The following is a 21,043-nucleotide window of genomic DNA, read 5'->3' on the forward strand; positions in this document are numbered from 1 at the left end:
CCCAGACCCCTCAAAATGGACCCAGGACCCCCCCAAACCCCCCAAAAGGGACCCCAAACCCCCCAAATGAGACTCAGGACCCCCCCCAAACCCCTGAAAATGGACTCAGGACCCCCCCAAATCCCCCAAATGGGACCCAGGACCCCACCAAACCCCTCAGAATGGACCCAGGACCCCCCCAAACTCCCCAAATGGGACCCCAAACCCCCCAAATGAGACCCAGGACACCCCAAACCCTCCAAATGGGACCCAAACCCCCCTCAAACCCCCCACATGGGACCCAGGACCCCCCCAAACCCCTCAAAGGGGACCCAGGAGCCCCCAAAACTCCCCAAAGGGGACCTTAAGCTCCCCAAATGAGACTCAGGACCCCCCCAGACCCCTCAAAATGGACCCAGGGCCCCCCCAAACACCCCAAAAGGGACCCCAACCCCCCACATGAGACCCAGGACCCCCCCCAAACCCCCCAAATGGGACCAAAACCTCCCTCAAACCCCTCAAAATGGACCCAGGCCCCCCCCAGACCCCTCAAAATGGACCCAGGACCCCCCCCAAACTGCCCAAAGAGGACCCCAAACCCCCCAAATGAGACTCAGGGACCCCCCCCAAACCCCTCAAAATGGACCCAGGACCCCCCCAAACCCCCCAAAAGGGACCCCAAACCCCCCAAATGAGACTCAGGACCCCCCCCAAACCCCTGAAAATGGACTCAGGACCCCCCCAAATCCCCCAAATGGGACCAGGACCCCACCAAACCCCTCAGAATGGACCCAGGACCCCCCCAAACTCCCCAAATGGGACCCAAACCCCCAAATGAGACCCAGGACACCCCAAACCCTCCAAATGGGACCCAAAACCCCCCTCAAACCCCCCAAATGGGACCCAGGACCCCCCCAAACCCCTCAAAGGGGACCCAGGAGCCCCCAAAGCTCCCCAAAGGGGACCTTAAGCTCCCCAAATGAGACTCAGGACCCCCCCAGACCCCTCAAAATAGAACCAGGACCCCCCCAAACCCACAAAAAGGGACCCCAAACCCCTCAAAATGGACCCAGGACCCCCCCAAACTCCCCAAAAGGGACCCCAGACCCCTCAAAATGGACCCAGGACCCCCCCAAACTGCCCAAAGAGGACCCCAAACCCCCCAAATGAGACTCAGGACCCCCCCCAAACCCCTCAAAATGGACTCAGGACCCCCCCAAATGGGGACCCAGGACCCCACCAAACCCCTCAAAATGCACTCAGGACCCCCCCAAACCTCCCCAAAAGGGACCCCAAACCCCCCAAATGAGACCCCAGGACCCCCCCAAACCCCTCAAAAGGGACCCAGGACCCCCCCCAATCCCTCAAAAGGGACCCAGGACCCCCCCCAAACTCCCCAAAAGGGACCCCAACCCCCCCAAATGGGACTCAAAACCTCCCTCAAACCCCCCAAATGGGACCCAGGACCCCCCCAGACCCCTCAAAATGGACCCAGGGCCCCCCCAAACACCCTCCCCCCCCCCCCGTTTTAACCCCTGGGTGCCCAGGCCCTGGAGCGTCGCTACGCGCTGGAGGCGAGGGGGGGGTCGGTGTCGCGGCGCTGCCAGTTCGAGTACGGGTGGGGGCTGGTGCGAAGCCCCTACGGCCACGACATCCACAAGGGGCTGAGCCTGCTGCAGGGTGAGGGGGGACACGGGGGGACACGGGGACATGGAGGGGCTGGGGGGGACACGAGGGGCTTGGGGACACGGGGACGTGCGGCTCAGAAGGGGCTGAGGGGACAGGGGGGACATGGGGGGGACAGGGGACATGGGGGGCTGGGGGGGGGGGACAGGGGGGACAGAGAGGGCTGGGGGGCCATGGCGGGGCTACGGGGGGACACAGGGGGACAGGGGACACAGGGACATGGGGGATACGGGGGGCTGAGGGGACACAGGGGGACATGAGGGGGCTGGGGACAGAGGGGACACGGGGGGCTGGGGGGACAAGGGGACATGGAGGGGCTGGGGGGACATGAGGGGCTTGGGGACATGGGGACGCTGGGGGGAAGAGGGGTCCCAGGAGCTGAGGGGGATGGGGGGACACGGGGACATGGGGCTCAGAAGGGGCTGAGGGGACAGGGGCGACATGGGGGGGACAGGGGATGTGGGGGCTGGGGGGGACAGAGGGGGCTGGGGGGGACAGGGGGGACAGGGGGGGACAGGGGACACGGGGACAGGAGGGGACATGGGGGGGCTAGTGGGGACACAGGGGGACATGGGGACGTGAGGGGGCTGGGGACAGAGGGGACACGGGGGGCTGGGGGGACACAGGGACATGGAGGGGCTGGGGGGGACACGAGGGGCTTGGGGACAGGGGTACATGGGGCTCAGAAGGGGCTGAGGGGACAGGGGGGACATGGGGGGGACAGGGGACATGGGGACTGGGGGGGACAGAGGGGGCTGGGGGGGACAGGGGGGACATGGGGGGACAGGGGACACGGGGACGGGAGGGGCCTTGGGGGGCTGGGGGGCCATGGGGGGGCTGAGGGGACACAGGGGGACAGGGGACACAGGGACATGGGGGATACAGGGGGGGCTGAGAGGACACAGGGGGACATGAGGGGGCTGGGGACAGAGGGGACGCGGGGACATGGAGGGGCTGGGGGGGACACGAGGGGCTTGGGGACACTGGGGGGAACAGGGGTCCCAGGGGCTGAGGGGACAGGGGGGACACTGGGGGCTTGGGGACACAGGGACGTGGGGCTCAGAAGGGGCTGAGGGGACAGGGGGGACATGGGGGGGACAGGGGACATGGGGGGCTGGGGGGCTGGGGGGACAGAGAGGGCTGGGGGGCCATGGGGGGGCTAGGGGGACACAGGGGGACAGGGGACACAGGGACATGGGGGATACAGGGGGGCTGAGGGGACACAGGGGGACATGAGGGGGCTGGGGACAGAGGGACACGGGGGGCTGGGGGACAAGGGGACATGGAGGGGCTGGGGGGGACATGAGGGGCTTGGGGACATGGGGACGCTGGGGGAAGAGGGGTCCCAGGAGCTGAGGGGGATGGGGGGACACGGGGACATGGGGCTCAGAAGGGGCTGAGGGGACAGGGGCGACATGGGGGGGACAGGGGATGTGGGGGCTGGGGGGGACAGAGGGGGCTGGGGGGGACAGGGGACACGGGGACAGGAGGGGACATGGGGGGGCTAGTGGGGACACAGGGGGACATGGGGACGTGAGGGGGCTGGGGACAGAGGGGACACGGGGGGCTGGGGGGACACAGGGACATGGAGGGGCTGGGGGGGACACGAGGGGCTTGGGGACAGGGGTACATGGGGCTCAGAAGGGGCTGAGGGGACATGGGGGGACATGGGGGGGACAGGGGACATGGGGACAGAGGGGGACAGGGGGGACAGAGAGGGCTGGGGGGACAGGGGGGACACGGGGACAGGGGACACAGGGACATGGGGGATACAGGGGGTGTTGAGGGGACACAGGGGGGACATGGGGGGTTCTCAGGGGACATGGGGACACGAGGACAGGGGGGACATGGGGGGGCTGGAGGGACACAGGGACATGGAGGGGACAGGGGGACACGAGGACGGGGGGGTCAGAGGGGGCTGAGGGGACATTGCGGGGGGACGGACACGGGGACCCCAGCTGAGCAGGGACTGAGTGGAGCCCCCCCCCCCTCCCCCGGTGTCCTCTCTGTGTCCTCGTGTCCCTGTCTGTCTGTCTGTCTGTCCCCCCCCCGTGTCCGTCTGTCTGTCCCCAGAGCTGCTGCCGGGGGGGTCACGGGACGAGCAGCGAGACTGCAGCTTCTACCTGGCCCTGGGGAACCTGCGGCTGCGGGTGGGGACACGGGGGGGACACGGGGACACGGGGGGGACACGGGGGGGACAGGGATGTTGGGGGGACAGGGGGACATGGGGGGATGGGGATGTTGGGGGGACAGGGGGATGTGGGGGGACAGGGATGTTGGGGGGACAGGGGGACATGGGGGGGACAGGGGGACATTGGGGGGACAGGGGGACATTGGGGGGACAGGGGGACATGGGGGGGACAGGGGGATGTGGGGGGGACAGGGGGATGTGGGGGGGATGGGGACATTGGGGGGACAGGGGGACATGGGGGGGACAGGGGGATGTGGGGGGGATGGGGACATTGGGGGGACAGGGGGATATGGGGGGGACAGGGGGATGTGGGGGGTATGGGGACATTGGGGGGACAGGGGGACATGGGGGGGACAGGGGGATGTGGGGGGGATGGGGACATTGGGGGGACAGGGGGATATGGGGGGGACAGGGGGATGTGGGGGGGATGGGGACGTTGTGGGGACAGGGGGACATGGGGGGACAGGGGGATGTGGGGGGGATGGGGACATTGGGGGGACAGGGGGACATGGGGGGGACAGGGGGATGTGGGGGGGATGGGGACATTGGGGGGACAGGGGGATATGGGGGGGACAGGGGGATGTGGGGGGGATGGGGACATTGGGGGGACAGGGGGACATGGGGGGGACAGGGGGATGTGGGGGGGATGGGGACGTTGGGGGGACAGGGGGACATGGGGGGGACAGGGGGATGTGGGGGGGATGGGGACATTGGGGGGACAGGGGGACATGGGGGGGACAGGGGGATGTGGGGGGTATGGGGACATTGGGGGGACAGGGGGACATGGGGGGGACAGGGGGATGTGGGGGGACAGGGGGATGTGGGGGGGATGGGGACATTGGGGGGACAGGGGGACATGGGGGGGACGGGGATGTTGGGGGGACATGGGGGGGACAGGGATGTTGGGGGACAGGGGGACATTGGGGGGACAGGGGACATTGAGGGGGACAGGGGGATGTTGGGGGGTTGGGGGGACAGGGGGACATTGGGGGACAGGGGGACATGAGGGGACAGGGGGATATGGGGGGGTTGGGGAGACAGGGGGACATGGTGGGGATGGGATTGTTGGGACAGGGGAACATTGAGGGGGACAGGGGGACATGGGGGGACAGGGTGATATGGGGGGACAGGGGGACATTGGAGACATGGGGGGGACAGGGGGATATGGGGGGACAGGGGGACACTGGGGACATTGGGGGGACAGGGGGACATTGGGGGGACAGGGGGATATGGGGCGTTGGGGGGACAGGGGGACATGGGGGGACAGGGGGACATGGGGGGGATGGGGATATGGGGGGGACAGGGGGACATTGAGGGGGACATGGGGGGGACAGGGGGACATGGGGGGGATGGGGATATGGGGGGGACAGGGGGACATTGAGGGGGACATGGGGGGGACAGGGGGACGATGGGGATATGGGGGGGACATTGAGGGGGACATGGGGGGACAGGGGGACATTGAGGGGGACATGGGGGGGACAGGGGGACATGGGGGGGGATGGGGATATGGGGGGACAGGGGGACATTGAGGGGGACAGGGACATGGGGGGGACAGGGGGACATTGAGGGGGACATTGGGGGGACAGGGGGACATGGGGGGGATGGGGATATGGGGGGGACAGGGGGACATTGAGGGGGACAATGGGGGGGACAGGGGGACATGGGGGGGATGGGGATATGGGGGGGACATTGAGGGGGACGGGGGGGGGACAGGGGGACATGGGGGGGGATGGGGATATGGGGGGGACAGGGGGACATTGAGGGGGGACAGGGGACATGGGGGGGGACAGGGGGACATTGAGGGGGACATTGGGGGGACAGGGGGGACATGGGGGGGATGGGGATATGGGGGGGACAGGGGGGACATTGAGGGGGACATGGGGGGACAGGGGGACATGGGGGGCATGGGGATATGGGGGGGACAGGGGGACATTGAGGGGGACAGTGGACATGGGGGGGACAGGGGGATGTGGTGGATGTTGGGGGGACAGGGGGACATGGGGACATTGGGGGGGCCAGGGGGACGTTGTGGGGGGCCAGGGGGACACTGGGGGGGCCATGGGGGGACACTGGGGGGGCCGGGTGTGACGGCCGTGTCCCGTCCCCCCGCGGGGCAGGAGTACGAGCGAGCCCTGGGCCACGTGGAGCGGCTCCCTGGCCCTGGAGCCCCACAACCTGCAGGGCCAGCGGCTGCGGAGCCTCATCCGGCAGCGCATGGAGCGCGGTGAGACCTAGGGACACCTATAGGGACCTATAGAACCCATAGGGACCCATGGGGACCTATAGGGACCCATAGAGCCCATAGGGATTCGTAGAGACCCGTAGAGAACGTAGAGACCCATAGAACCACAGAGACCTATAGGGATACATAGAGACCCATAGAGACCCATGGGAACCTATAGGGACCCATAGAGCCCATAGGGACCCCCAGAGACCCATAGGGATCAATAGGGATCCATAGAGAACGTAGAGACCCATAGAAACCCACAGAGACCTATGGGGATACATACAGACCCATAGAGGACCCATGGGAACCTATAGGGACCCATAGAGCCCATAGGGACCCCCAGAGACCCATGGGGGACCCTATAGGGATTCATAGAGACCCATGGGGACTCATAGGGACTCGTAGGGACCATAGAGCCCATAGAGACACATAAGGACCTGTAGAGACCCACAGAGACTCATAGCGACCTTTAGTGACCCCATAAAGACCCGTAGAGACTCATAGGGACCTATAGAGACCCATAGAAACCCATAGGAACCATAGCGACCCATAGAGACCCCATAGGGCACCCATAGGGACCAACGGAGATGCATGGCGACCCATAGTGACCCATACAGATCCATAGAGACTCATAGAGACCCTTAGTGACCCCGTAAAGACCCATAGGGACCCCGTAAAGGACCCATAGGGACCTATAGAGACCCATAGGAACCATAGGGACCCACAGCGACCCATAGGGGACCCATAGAGACCCCATAGGGCAACCATAGGGACCCATAGCAACCCCACCCAAGACCCATAGGGACCCATAGTGACCCATAGAGACCATACGGACCCACAGAGCCCATACCGACCCATAGGGTACACCTAGGGACCCATAGGAACCCCAGAGACCTATAGGGGACCTATAGTGACCCATAGAGACCCGTAGGGACCGATAGAGACACATAGGGACCCATAGACACCCATAGGAACCCATAGAAACCCTTAGTGACCCCATAGGGACCCATCAAGACCCATAGGGACCAATGGGGATGCATAGCGACCCATAGGGACCTATAGAGACCCATAGAAACCCATAGGGACCCATAGAGACCCCATAGGGCAACCATAGGGACCCATAGCAACCCACAGAGGACCCATAGGGACCCATAGAGCCCCATAGAGACCCCATAGGACCCCATAGAGACCCCATAGAGACCCATAGGGACCCATAGGGACCCATAGGGACCCCATAGAAACCCCATAGAGACCCCATAGAGACCCCACAGAGACCCCACAGAGACCCCCCAGAGACCCCCAGAGACCCCACAGAGACCCCACAGAGACCCACAGAGACCCCACAGAGACCCCATAGAGACCCATAGAGACCCCACAGAGACCCCACAGAGACCCCATAGAGACCCCATAGAGCCCATAGAGACCCCATAGAGACCCCATAGAGCCCATAGAGACCCCATAGAGACCCCACAGAGACCCCACAGAGACCCCATAGAGACCCCATAGAGACCCATAGAGACCCCACAGAGACCCCACAGAGACCCCATAGAGACCCATAGAGACCCCATAGAGCCCATAGAGACCCCACAGAGACCCCACAGAGACCCCACAGAGACCCCACAGAGACCCCATAGAGACCCATAGAGACCCCACAGAGACCCCACAGAGACCCCATAGAGACCCCATAGAGACCCCATAGAGACCCATAGAGACCCCATAGAGACCCATAGAGACCCCACAGAGACCCCACAGAGACCCCATAGAGACCCATAGAGACCCCATAGAGACCCCATAGAGACCCCATAGAGACCCCACAGAGACCCCACAGAGACCCCATAGAGACCCCATAGAGCCCATAGAGACCCCATAGAGACCCCATAGAGACCCCACAGAGACCCCATAGAGACCCCATAGAGACCCCATAGAGACCCCATAGAGCCCATAGAGACCCCATAGAGACCCCATAGAGACCCCATAGAGACTCATAGAGACCCCACAGAGACCCCATAGAGACCCCACAGAGACCCCACAGAGACTCATAGAGACCCCACAGAGACCCCACAGAGACCCCATAGAGACCCCACAGAGACCCCATAGAGACCCCATAGAGACCCATAGAGACCCCATAGAGACCCCATAGAGACCCCACAGAGACCCCACAGAGACCCCATAGAGACCCCATAGAGACCCCACAGAGACCCCATAGAGACCCCATAGAGCCCATAGAGACCCCATAGAGACCCCATAGAGACCCCATAGAGCCCATAGAGACCCCATAGAGACCCATAGAGACCCCATAGAGCCCATAGAGACCCCATAGAGACCCACAGAGACCCCATAGAGACCCCATAGAGCCCATAGAGACCCCATAGAGACCCCATAGAGACCCCACAGAGACCCCATAGAGACCCCATAGAGCCCATAGAGACCCCATAGAGACCCCATAGAGACCCCATAGAGCCCATAGAGACCCCATAGAGACCCCATAGAGACCCCATAGAGACTCATAGAGACCCCACAGAGACCCCACAGAGACCCCATAGAGACCCCACAGAGACCCCACAGAGACTCATAGAGACCCCATAGAGACCCCACAGAGACCCCACAGAGACCCCATAGAGACCCATAGAGACCCCATAGAGCCCATAGAGACCCCATAGAGACCCACAGAGACCCCATAGAGACCCCATAGAGCCCATAGAGACCCCATAGAGACCCCATAGAGACCCCACAGAGACCCCATAGAGACCCCATAGAGCCCATAGAGACCCCATAGAGACCCCATAGAGACCCCATAGAGCCCATAGAGACCCCATAGAGACCCCATAGAGACCCCATAGAGACTCATAGAGACCCCACAGAGACCCCACAGAGACCCCATAGAGACCCCACAGAGACCCCACAGAGACTCATAGAGACCCCATAGAGACCCCATAGAGACCCCACAGAGACTCATAGAGACCCCATAGAGACCCCATAGAGACCCCATAGAGACCCCACAGAGACCCCACAGAGACCCCACAGAGACCCCATAGAGACCCCACAGAGACCCCATAGAGACTCATAGAGACCCCACAGAGACCCCATAGAGACCCATAGCGACCCTATAGCAACCTATAGAGACCCCAGTCCTGACTTTCTCTTCTCTCTCCCCCCCCCCGCCCCCCCATTCCCCCCCCCCCCCCCCCCCCAATCTGCCCCCCAGCGGGGCTGCTGGGGCTGGGGGTGCTGGGGGCGCTGGTGCTGGGGGTGGCGGGGCTGGCGGGGCTGGGGGTCGCCATCGCCAGGGGGCGGAGGTAGCGCCCCATAGCGCCCCCCCCCCCGCCCCATAGCGCCCTATAGCGCCCCCCCCTGCCCCATAGCGCCCCCCCCCCCGCCCCATAGCGCCCTATAGCGCCCCCCCCGCCCCATAGCGCCCCCCCCCGCCCCATAGCGCCCTATAGCGCCCCCCCCGCCCCATAGCGCCCCCCACCCTGCCCCATAGCGCCCCCATAGCGCCCCCCACCCTGCCCCATAGAGCCCCATAGAGCTCATTCCCTGCCCCATAGAGCCCTTCTCGTGCCCCATAGAGCCCCATAGCGCCCTTCTCTTGCCCCATAGCGCTCGTCACCTGCCCCATAGCGCCCCAAAGCACTCGTCCCCTGCCCCATAGAGCCCCATAGAGCCCCATAGCGCTCGTCTCCTGCCCCATAGAGCCCCATAGTGCCCCATAGCGCTCATCCCCTGCCCCATAGAGCCCTTCTCGTGCCCCATAGCGCCCTATAGCACTCATTCCCTGCCCCATAGAGCCCTTCTCGTGCCCCATAGAGCCCCATAGAGCTCATTCCCTGCCCCATAGAGCCCCATAGCGCTCGTCCCCTGCCCCATAGCGCCGCATAGAGCTCATTCCCTGCCCCATAGAGCCCTTCTCCTGCCCCATAGAGCCCCATAGCGCTCATCCCCTGCCCCATAGAGCTCTTCTCCTGCCCCATAGAGCCCCATAGCGCTCGTCTCCTGCCCCATAGAGCTCTTCTCCTGCCTCATAGAGCCCCATAGCACTCGTCTCCTGCCCCATAGAGCCCTTCTCCTGCCCCATAGCGCCCCATAGAGCTCTTCTCCTGCCCCATAGAGCCCCATAGTGCCCCATAGAGCTCATCCCCTGCCCCATAGAGCCCTTCTCGTGCCCCATAGAGCCCCATAGCGCTCGTCCCCTGCCCCATAGAGCCCCATAGAGCTCATTCCCTGCCCCATAGAGCCCCATAGCACTCCCCCCCCCCCGCCCCACAGCCCCTCCCCTGCCCCACAGGCCATTGTGGTGACCCCAAGGGACATCGCGGTGGCACCAAAGAGGCTCCATGTGGTGACCCCAAGGGACATCGCGGTGACACCAAGAGAGGCCACGGTGACACCAAGGGACATCGTGGTGACACCAAGAGGTGAGATGGTGGCACTAAGAGACGCTGCAGTGACATCGTGGTGGCACCAAGGGACATGGGGGCACCCAAGAGGCACCGTGGGGACGTCGTGGTGACACCAAGGGAGGCCAAGGTGACACCAAGGGACATCATGGTGACGCCAAGGGACACTGCGGTGACATTGTGGTGGCATCAAGGGACATGGGGACACCAAGGGTGACGTGGTGACGTCATGGTGACGTGAAGGGACATCGTGGTGACACCAGGAGAGGCCACAGTGACACCAAGGGACAACGTGGTGACACCAAGGGAGGCCACGGGGACATCATGGTGACACCGAGAGGTGAGATGGTGGCACTAAGAGACGCTGCAGTGACATCGTGGTGGCACCAAGGGACATGGGGACACCCAAGAGGCACCGTGGTGACATCATGGTAACGTGAAGGGACATCGTGGTGACACCAGGAGAGGCCACAGTGACACCAAGGGACATGGTGGTGGCACCAAGAGACACTGCGGGGACATCGTGGGGACCCCGAGGGGGGCCGTGGGGACATCGTGGGGACACCAAGGGGCACCCCCAGTGCCTTGGGGACACGCGTCCCCCAATAAAGAGACCCCGACCCACGGATCCTGCCCCATAGATCCTGCCCCACGGATCCTGCCCCATAGATCCTGCCCCATAGATCCTGCCCCACGGATCCTGCCCCATAGATCCTGCCCCATAGATCCTGCCCCACGGATCCAGCCCCATAGATCCTGCCCCATAGATCCTGCCCCACGGATCCTGCCCCATAGATCCTGCCCCATAGATCCAGCCCCACAGATCCAGCCCCATAGATCCTGCCCCATAGATCCTGCCCCACGGATCCTGCCCCACGGATCCTGCCCCATAGATCCTGCCCCATAGATCCTGCCCCACGGATCCTGCCCCACGGATCCTGCCCCATAGATCCTGCCCCACGGATCCTGCCCCACAGATCCAGCCCCACGGATCCAGCCCCACGGATCCTGCCCCATAGATCCTGCCCCACGGATCCAGCCCCATAGATCCTGCCCCACAGATCCTGCCCCACAGATCCAGCCCCACGGATCCTGCCCCACGGATCCTGCCCCATAGATCCAGCCCCATAGATCCTGCCCCATAGATCCAGCCCCACGGATCCAGCCCCACGGATCCAGCCCCACGGATCCTGCCCCACAGATCCAGCCCCATAGATCCTGCCCCACAGATCCTGCCCCATAGATCCTGCCCCATAGATCCTGCCCCACAGATCCTGCCCCATAGATCCTGCCCCATAGATCCTGCCCCACGGATCCTGCCCCACAGATCCTGCCCCACGGATCCTGCCCCATAGATCCTGTCCCACAGATCCTGCCCCACGGATCCTGCCCCACGGATCCTGCCCCATAGATCCAGCCCCACAGATCCAGCCCCACGGATCCTGCCCCACGGATCCTGCCCCATAGATCCAGCCCCACAGATCCAGCCCCACGGATCCTGCCCCACGGATCCTGCCCCATAGATCCTGCCCCACGGATCCAGCCCCACAGATCCTGCCCCACGGATCCTGCCCCACGGATCCAGCCCCACAGATCCTGCCCCACGGATCCTGCCCCACGGATCCTGCCCCACAGATCCAGCCCCACGGATCCTGCCCCACAGATCCTGCCCCACAGATCCTGCCCCATAGATCCTGCCCCACAGATCCAGCCCCACGGATCCAGCCCCACAGATCCTGCCCCATAGATCCTGCCCCACGGATCCAGCCCCATAGATCCTGCCCCATAGATCCTGCCCCACAGATCCAGCCCCACGGATCCAGCCCCACAGATCCTGCCCCATAGATCCTGCCCCATAGATCCTGCCCCACAGATCCTGCCCCATAGATCCTGCCCCATAGATCCTGCCCCACGGATCCTGCCCCATAGATCCAGCCCCACGGATCCTGCCCCACGGATCCTGCCCCACGGATCCTGCCCCACAGATCCAGCCCCACAGATCCAGCCCCACAGATCCTGCCCCATAGATCCAGCCCCATAGATCCTGCCCCACGGATCCTGCCCCACAGATCCTGCCCCACAGATCCAGCCCCACGGATCCAGCCCCACAGATCCTGCCCCACAGATCCTGCCCCACAGATCCAGCCCCATAGATCCAGCCCCACAGATCCTGCCCCATAGATCCTGCCCCACAGATCCTGCCCCACGGATCCTGCCCCACAGATCCTGCCCCATAGATCCTGCCCCACGGATCCAGCCCCACGGCCGCTGCCGTCACAGGAAGGGCTGGGGGGGGGGGGGGTGTCTTTGCCCCCCCCTTTTCCTTCCTGCCCCCCCCCTTTGTCCCCTCCTGTCCCCTCCTGTCCCCTCCCCCCCCCCCCCAAGGCCACCACGATCGGGGACACCGCGGCCACCGCCACGACCGCCGCCTGCCACCCGGTGCCCGTGTCCCCGACCCCCTTGTCCTTGACCCCCTCGTCCTCGTCCCCAACCCCCTTGTCCTCGTCCTTGACCCCCTTGTCCTTGTCCCCAACCCCCTTGTCCTTGTCCCCGACCCCCTTGTCCTTGTCCCCAACCCCCTCATCCTTGTCCCCGACCCCCTCGTCCTTGTCCCCAACCCCCTTGTCCTTGACCCCCTCGTCCTCGTCCCCGACCCCCTCGGCCTCGTCCCCGACCCCTGTGGCCTTGGCCTTGTCCCCAGCCCTGTCCTCCTTGTCCTCGTCCCCACCCTCGAGCCCTTGTCCTTGACCCCCTTTGTCCTTGTCCCCTTTGTCCTTGACCCCGTTCCTGTCCCCTTTGTCCTTGTCCCCTTTGTCCTTGACCCCGTTCCTGTCCCCTTTGTCCTTGTTCCCTTTGTCCTTGTCCTCGTCCGTGTCTCCTTTGTCCTTGTCCCCATCCCTGTCCCCTTTGTCCTTGTCCCTGTCCCCTGTGTCCTTGTCCCCTTTGTCCTTGTCCCCATCCCTGTCCTCCTTATCCCTCTGTGTCCTTGTCCCCATCCCTGTCCCCTTTGTCCTCGTCCTTGACCCCCTTGACCTTGTCCCTTTTGTCCTTGTCCCCATCCTTGACCTCTTTGTCCTTGTCCCCATCCCTGTCCCCTTTGTCCTTGTCCCCATCCTCGAGTCCTTGTCCGTGTCCCCTTTGTCCTTGTCCCCATCCTCGAGTCCTTGTCCCTGTCCCCTTTGTCCTTGTCCCCATCCTCGAGTCCTTGTCCCTGTCCCCTTTGTCCTTGTCCCCATCCGCGAGTCCTTGTCCCTGTCCCCTGTGTCCTCGTCCCCGTCCCTGTCCCCCTTGTCCGTGTCCCCCGTGTCCCCTCCCGTCCCCATCGCTGTCCCTCCCCTTGTCCCCCTGTGTCCTTGTCCCCGTCCCTGACCCCCTTGTCCCTGTCCCCTGTGTCCCCCGTGTCCCCCGTGTCCCTGTCCCCATCCTCAGCCCTGTCCCCGTGTCCCCGCTGTGTCCTTGTCCCCATCCCGGACCCCAACCCCGTCCCCTTCCTTGTCCCTGTCCTTGTCCCTCTCTGTCCCCACCCTCATCCTCCATCTCCGTGTCCCCTTCCGTGTCCGTGTCCTTGTCCCCATCCTCATCCTCAACTCCCGTGTCCCCTCCTTGTCCCCATCCCCGTCCTTGATCCCCGTGTCCCCTCCTTGTCCCCAACCTTGTCCCCATCCCCATCCTTGATCCCTGAGTCCCCTCCTTGTCCCCATCCCTGTCCTTGTCCCCATCCCTGTCCTTGACTCCCGTGTCCCCTCCTTGTCCCCATCCTTGTCCCCGTCCCCATCCTTGATCTCCTCATCCTTGTCCCCATCCTCAACCTCCGTGTCCCCATCCTTGTCCTTGTCCCCATCCCTGACCCCCGTGTCCCCTCTGTGTCTTTGTCCTTGTCCCCATCCTCATCCTCAACCCCCGTGTCCCCATCCTTGTCCCCATCCTTGTCCTTGTCCCCATCCTTGACCTCCGTGTCCCCTCCTTGTCCCCATCCTTGTCCTTGTCCCCGTCCCCATCCTCATCCTTGACTCCCGTGTCCCCATCCTTGTCCTTGTCCCCATCCTTGACCTCCGTGTCCTTGTCCTTGTCCCCATCCTTGACCTCTGTGTCCTTGTCCCCATCCTTGACCCCTGTGTCCCCATCCTTGTCCCCATCCTTGACCTCCGTGTCCCCATCCTTGTCCCCATCCCTGACCCCCGTGTCCCCTCTGTGTCTTTGTCCTTGTCCCCATCCTCATCCTCAACCCCCGTGTCCCCATCCTTGTCCCCATCCTTGTCCTTGTCCCCATCCTTGACCCCCGTGTCCTTGTCCTTGTCCCCATCCTTGACCTCCGTGTCCCCTCCTTGTCCCCATCCTTGTCCTTGTCCCCATCCTTGACCCCCGTGTCCCATCCTTGTCCTTGTCCCCATCCTTGACCTCCGTGTCCCATCCTTGTCCTTGTCCCCATCCTTGACCCCCGCGTCCCCTCCCTGTCCCCCTCGTCCCCGTCCCGGTGTGTCCCCATGTCCCCCCCGAGCTGGCCGGTGGCCCTGGCGGTGGCCCTGGGGGCTACGGGCTGGGGTCTGCTGGTGGCCGCCGTGTCCCACGCCGCCTGGGGGCTGGGGGGGGCGCAGGGCAGCGTCCTCACCACTGTCACCTTCCTGCGGGGACTCTGGGCCGACTGCGTCACCGACGCCAGCGGCGTCACCTCCTGCGTCCCCTCCGTGTCCCTCGTCACCCTGCCCGGTGAGGGGACAGGGAGGGGGATGGGGGGACAGGGGGACATGGGGACAGGGGGACATGGGGACAGGGGGATATGGGGACAGGGGGATATGGGGACAGGGGGACATGGGGATATGGGGACAGGGGGACATGGGGATATGGGGACAGGGGGACAGGGGGACAGGGGGACAGGGGGACAGGGGGACAGGGGGACAGGGGGATATGGGGACAGGGGGACAGGGGGACATGGGGACATGGGGACAGGGGGACAGGGGGACAGGGGGATATGGGGACAGGGGGACATGGGGACGTGGGGACAGGGGGACATGGGGACAGGGGGACAGGGGGATATGGGGACAGGGGGACAGGGGGACATGGGGACATGGGGACATGGGGACATGGGGACAGGGGGACAGGGGGATATGGGGACAGGGGGACATGGGGACATGGGGATATGGGGACATGGGGACATGGGGACATGGGGACAGGGGGACATGGGGATATGGGGACAGGGGGACATGGGGACAGGGGGACATGGGGATATGGGGACAGGGGGACAGGGGGACAGGGGGACAGGGGGATATGGGGACAGGGGGATATGGGGACATGGGGACAGGGGGACATGGGGACATGGGGATATGGGGACAGGGGGACATGGGGACAGGGGGACATGGGGATAGGGGGATATGGGGATATGGGGACAGGGGGACATGGGGACAGGGGGACATGGGGACAGGGGGACATGGGGACAGGAGGACATGGGGACATGGGGACAGGGGGACAGGGGGATATGGGGACAGGGGGACATGGGGATATGGGGACATGGGGACATGGGGACATGGGGACAGGGGGACATGGGGACATGAGGACATGGGGACAGGGGGATATGGGGATGGGGGACAGGAGGACATGGGGACAGGAGGACATGGGGACATGATGGGGACACGTCCCTGTCCCCCCAGCATACCTGCAGGGCTCACGGGCTCTGGCCGTGGTGGCCACGGTGTTGGGGACCCCAGGGGTGGCCCTGGGGGCCGCGGGGACACAGAGACGCCTGCGGGTGGCAGCGGGGACCCTGCTGGTGCTGGCAGGTACGGGGGGGGGGGGGGCTCCTCGGTCCCTGTGGGTCTCTATGGGGTCTCTATGGGGTCTCTGTGGGGTCTCTGTGGGGTCTCTGTGGGGTCTCTGTGGGGTCTCTGTGGGGTCTCTATGGGGTCTCTATGGGGTCTCTGTGGGGTCTCTATGGGGTCTCTATGGGGTCTCTGTGGGGTCCCTATGGGGTCTCTGTGGGGTCTCTGTGGGGTCTCTGTGGGGTCTCTGTGGGGTCCCTATGGGGTCTCTGTGGGGTCTCTGTGGGGTCTCTGTGGGGTCTCTATGGGGTCTCTGTGGGGTCCCTATGGGGTCTCTGTGGGGTCTCTGTGGGGTCTCTGTGGGGTCTCTGTGGGGTCTCTATGGGTCTCTATGGGGTCTCTGTGGGGTCTCTATGGGGTCTCTGTGGGGTCTCTGTGGGGTCTCTGTGGGGTCTCTGTGGGGTCTCTATGGGTCTCTATGGGGTCTCTATGGGGTCTCTATGGGTCTCTATGGGGTCTCTGTGGGGTCTCTGTGGGGTCTCTGTGGGGTCTCTATGGGGTCTCTGTGGGGTCTCTGTGGGGTCTCTATGGGGTCTCTGTGGGGTCTCTATGGGTCTCTATGGGGTCTCTATGGGTCTCTATGGGGTCTCTATGGGGTCTCTGTGGGGTCTCTGTGGGGTCTCTGTGGGGTCCCTATGGGGTCTCTGTGGGGTCTCTGTGGGGTCTCTGTGGGGTCTCTGTGGGGTCTCTATGGGTCTCTATGGGGTCTCTGTGGGGTCTCTATGGGGTCTCTGTGGGGTCTCTGTGGGGTCTCTATGGGGTCTCTGTGGGGTCTCTATGGGTCTCTATGGGGTCTCTATGGGGTCTCTATGGGTCTCTATGGGGTCTCTGTGGGGTCTCTGTGGGGTCTCTGTGGGGTCTCTATGGGGTCTCTGTGGGGTCTCTGTGGGGTCTCTGTGGGGTCTCTGTGGGGTCTCTATGGGTCTCTATGGGGTCTCTATGGGTCTCTATGGGGTCTCTGTGGGGTCTCTATGGGGTCTCTGTGGGGTCTCTGTGGGGTCTCTGTGGGGTCTCTGTGGGGTCTCTATGGGGTCTCTGTGGGGTCTCTATGGGTCTCTATGGGGTCTCTATGGGGTCTCTGTGGGGTCTCTGTGGGGTCTCTGTGGGGTCTCTATGGGGTCTCTATGGGGTCTCTGTGGGGTCTCTATGGGTCTCTATGGGGTCTCTATGGGGTCTCTGTGGGGTCTCTATGGGGTCTCTGTGGGGTCTCTGTGGGTCTCTATGGGGTCTCTATGGGGTCTCTGTGGGGTCTCTGTGGGGTCTCTATGGGGTCTCTATGGGGTCTCTGTGGGGTCTCTATGGGGTCTCTATGGGGTCTCTATGGGGTCTCTGTGGGGTCTATGGGGTCTCTGTGGGGTCTCTGTGGGTCTCTATGGGGTCTCTATGGGGTCTCTGTGGGGTCTCTGTGGGGTCTCTATGGGGTCTCTATGGGGTCTCTGTGGGGTCTCTATGGGGTCTCTGTGGGGTCTCTGTGGGTCTCTATGGGGTCTCTATGGGGTCTCTGTGGGGTCTCTGTGGGGTCTCTATGGGGTCTCTATGGGGTCTCTGTGGGGTCTCTATGGGGTCTCTATGGGGTCTCTGTGGGGTCTCTGTGGGGTCTCTGTGGGGTCTATGGGTCTCTGTGGGGTCTCTATGGGGTCTCTGTGGGGTCTCTGTGGGGTCTCTATGGGGTCTCTGTGGGGTCTCTGTGGGGTCTCTGTGGGTCTCTATGAGTCTCTGTGGGGTCTCTGTGGGGTCTCTATGGGTCTCTATGGGTCTCTATGGGGTCTCTGTGGGGTCTCTGTGGGGTCTCTGTGGGGTCTCTATGGGGTCTCTGTGGGGTCTCTGTGGGGTCTCTATGGGGTCTCTGTGGGTCTCTGTGGGGTCTCTATGGGGTCTCTGTGGGTCTCTATGGGGTCTCTGTGGGGTCTCTATGGGGTCTCTATGGGGTCTCTGTGGTCTCTATGGGGTCTCTGTGGGGTCTCTGTGGGGTCTCTGTGGGGTCTCTGTGGTCTCTATGGGGTCTCTATGGGGTCTCTGTGGGTCTCTATGGGGTCTCTATGGGGTCTCTGTGGGGTCTCTGTGGGGTCTCTGTGGGTCTCTGTGGGGTCTCTATGGGGTCTCTGTGGTCTCTATGGGGTCTCTGTGGGTCTCTGTGGGGTCTCTATGGGGTCTCTGTGGGGTCTCTATGGGGTCTCTGTGGTCTCTATGGGGTCTCTGTGGGTCTCTATGGGGTCTCTGTGGGGTCTCTATGGGGTCTCTGTGGGGTCTCTGTGGGGTCTCTATGGGGTCTCTGTGGGGTCTCTGTGGGGTCTCTATGGGGTCTCTGTGGGGTCTCTATGGGGTCTCTGTGGGGTCTCTATGGGGTCTCTATGGGGTCTCTGTGGGGTCTCTGTGGTCTCTATGGGGTCTCTATGGGGTCTCTGTGGGTCTCTATGGGGTCTCTATGGGGTCTCTATGGGGTCTCTGTGGGGTCTCTGTGGGGTCTCTGTGGGGTCTCTATGGGTCTCTGTGGGGTCTCTATGGGGTCTCTGTGGTCTCTATGGGGTCTCTGTGGGGTCTCTATGGGGTCTCTGTGGGGTCTCTATGGGGTCTCTGTGGGTCTCTGTGGGGTCTCTATGGGGTCTCTGTGGGGTCTCTGTGGGGTCTCTATGGGGTCTCTGTGGGGTCTCTATGGGGTCTCTGTGGGGTCTCTATGGGTCTCTATGGGGTCTCTGTGGGGTCTCTGTGGGGTCTCTGTGGGGTCTCTATGGGGTCTCTATGGGGTCTCTATGGGGTCTCTATGGGTCTCTGTGGGGTCTCTATGGGGTCTCTGTGGGTCTCTGTGGGGTCTCTATGGGGTCTCTATGGGTCTCTGTGGGTCTCTGTGGGTCCCTATGGGTCTCTATGGTCTCTGTGGGTCTCTATGGGTCCCTATAGGTTCCTATGGGTCCCTATGGGTCTCGGGGTCTCTATGGGTCTCTATGGTCCCTATGGGTCCCTATGGGTCCCTATGGTCTCTATGGTCTCTATGGGTCTCTATGGGTTCCTATGGGTCTCTATGGGTCCCTATGGGTCTCTATGGGTCCCTATGGGTCCCTATGGGGTCTCTATGGGTCCTATGGTCCCTATGGGTCCCTATGGGTCCCTATGGTCTCTATGGTCTCTATGGGTCTCTATGGGTCCCTATGGGTCCCTATGGGTCCCTATGGGGTCTCTATGGGTCCCTATGGGTCCCTATGGGTCCCTATGGTCCCTATGGGTCCCTATGGGGTCCCTATGGTCCCTATGGTCCCTATGGGTCCCTATGGTCCCTATGGTCTCTATGGGTCCCTATGGGTCCGTATGGGTCTCTATGGTCCCTATGGGCTCTATGGTCTCTATGGGTCTCTATGAGTCCCTATGGTCCCTATGGGCTCTATGGGTCCCTATGGGTCCCTATGGGTCCGTATGGGTCTCTATGGTCCCTATGGTCTCTATGGTCTCTATGGTCTCTATGGGTCCCTATGGTCCCTATGGTCCCTATGGTCCCTATGGTCTCTATGGTCCCTATGGGTCCCTATGGTCCCTATGGGCTCTGTGGGTCGATCTATGGGGCTGCCCCCAGGCGTTTGCGCCGCTGCCTCCGCCGCCTGGTTCGGAATCGCCGCCACCCAGGAATTCTTCGACCCCGGTCACCCCGGGATCCGGTGGGGACACTTGGGGGGCAGGGGTGGGGGGGGACTGGGGGTCCCGGGGGGGGCAGGACGGGGGGGGGGGGCACTTTGGGTTTTTTGGGGTGCAGGGGGGGGTCTAGGGCAATGGGGGGGTTGGGGTGCAGGGGAGTCTGGGGGTGCGGGGGGTGTTTGGGGTGCAGGGGGGAGCCTGGGGGGGGAACTGGGGTGAGGGGGGGGAGTGTTGGGGTGCCCTGACCCCCCCCCTCGCCCCCCCCCCCCCCCCCCTAGGTACGAGCCGGGCCCGGGGCTGCTGCTGGCGGTGGGGGGGCAGCAGCGATGGCTGCGGGGGGGGCAGCGCTGCTGGGGGCGGCGAGGTGCCAGGCAATGGGTGAGGTGACCCCCCCCCAAACCCCCCCGAACCCCAAAACCCCCCATGGGACCCCCCAGGGCCCCCTTGAACCCCAACCCCCCCCGTGGGACCCCCCCCAAGTCACCCCTGAACCCCAACCCCCCCCCATGGGAGCCCCTCAAACCCCCCCGAATCCCAAATCCCCCATGGGACCCCCCCAAACCCCCCCTTGAACCCCCAAACCCCCCATGGGACCCCCCCAAACGCCCTTGAACCCAAAACCCTCCATGGGACCCCCCAGCGCCCCCTGAACCCCAAAACCCCGCCATGGGATGCCCCAACCCCCCCCTTGAACCCCAACCCCCCCATGGGACCCCCCCAAACCCCCCTTGAACCCCAAAACCCCCCATGGGACCCCCCCAAACCCCCCCTTGACCCCAAAACCCTTCATGGGACCCCCCAAGCCCCCCCTTGAACCCCAAATCCCCCATGGACCCCCCCAGGGCCCCCCCAAACCCACCCTCCCCCTCCAATGGGTCCATCCCCCCCATATTGGACCCCCCCCCCGAATTGGGGGTTGGGATAGTGGAGGGTCTCCCTGACCCCCCTTTTACAACCCCCCCCAACTTTTTAGCCCCCCCCAGGCTCCCCCCCCCGCCCGCGGCCGCTTCCACCGCCAGCCTGGGGGGGGCTACGGCCTCAACGCCTACGTCTGAAGTGGGGGGGGGGACGACACCCCTCAAGACACCCCCCCCCCCCCCAAAAACATAATGGATCCTCCTGGACT

General features: G+C 63.8%; 3 protein-coding genes across 3 annotated transcripts in view; 2 read left to right on the forward strand and 1 right to left on the reverse strand.

Annotated features, from left to right (window-relative positions):
• The window catches only part of FIS1 (fission, mitochondrial 1), an 18,228-nt gene extending 7,570 nt beyond the window's left edge, over positions 1-10,658 (forward strand). The window contains 1 exon segment of the mRNA XM_069882588.1: positions 9,289-10,658. Coding sequence (XP_069738689.1) covers positions 9,289-9,383 — 95 coding nt within the window. The 3' untranslated portion in view covers positions 9,384-10,658.
• A 2,211-nt stretch (positions 10,659-12,869) lies between these two features.
• Positions 12,870-21,015, forward strand: LOC138734778 (claudin-15-like). Its single transcript, XM_069882585.1, is given in 6 exon segments — positions 12,870-15,187; positions 16,126-16,254; positions 19,859-19,940; positions 20,196-20,221; positions 20,224-20,295; positions 20,890-21,015. Coding segments are annotated over 6 exon segments (615 nt in total). The 5' UTR covers positions 12,870-14,964; the 3' UTR covers positions 20,973-21,015.
• Positions 20,996-21,043, reverse strand: part of ACTL6B (actin like 6B) — an 11,998-nt gene continuing 11,950 nt past the window's right edge. The window contains exon 14 of the mRNA XM_069882570.1: positions 20,996-21,036. Within this exon, the coding sequence (XP_069738671.1) occupies positions 20,996-21,036 (41 nt within the window). The remainder of the gene's footprint in view (positions 21,037-21,043) is intronic.

This window comes from Phaenicophaeus curvirostris, unplaced genomic scaffold, assembly GCF_032191515.1.
Source record: "Phaenicophaeus curvirostris isolate KB17595 unplaced genomic scaffold, BPBGC_Pcur_1.0 scaffold_213, whole genome shotgun sequence".
NCBI lineage: Eukaryota > Metazoa > Chordata > Aves > Cuculiformes > Cuculidae > Phaenicophaeus > Phaenicophaeus curvirostris.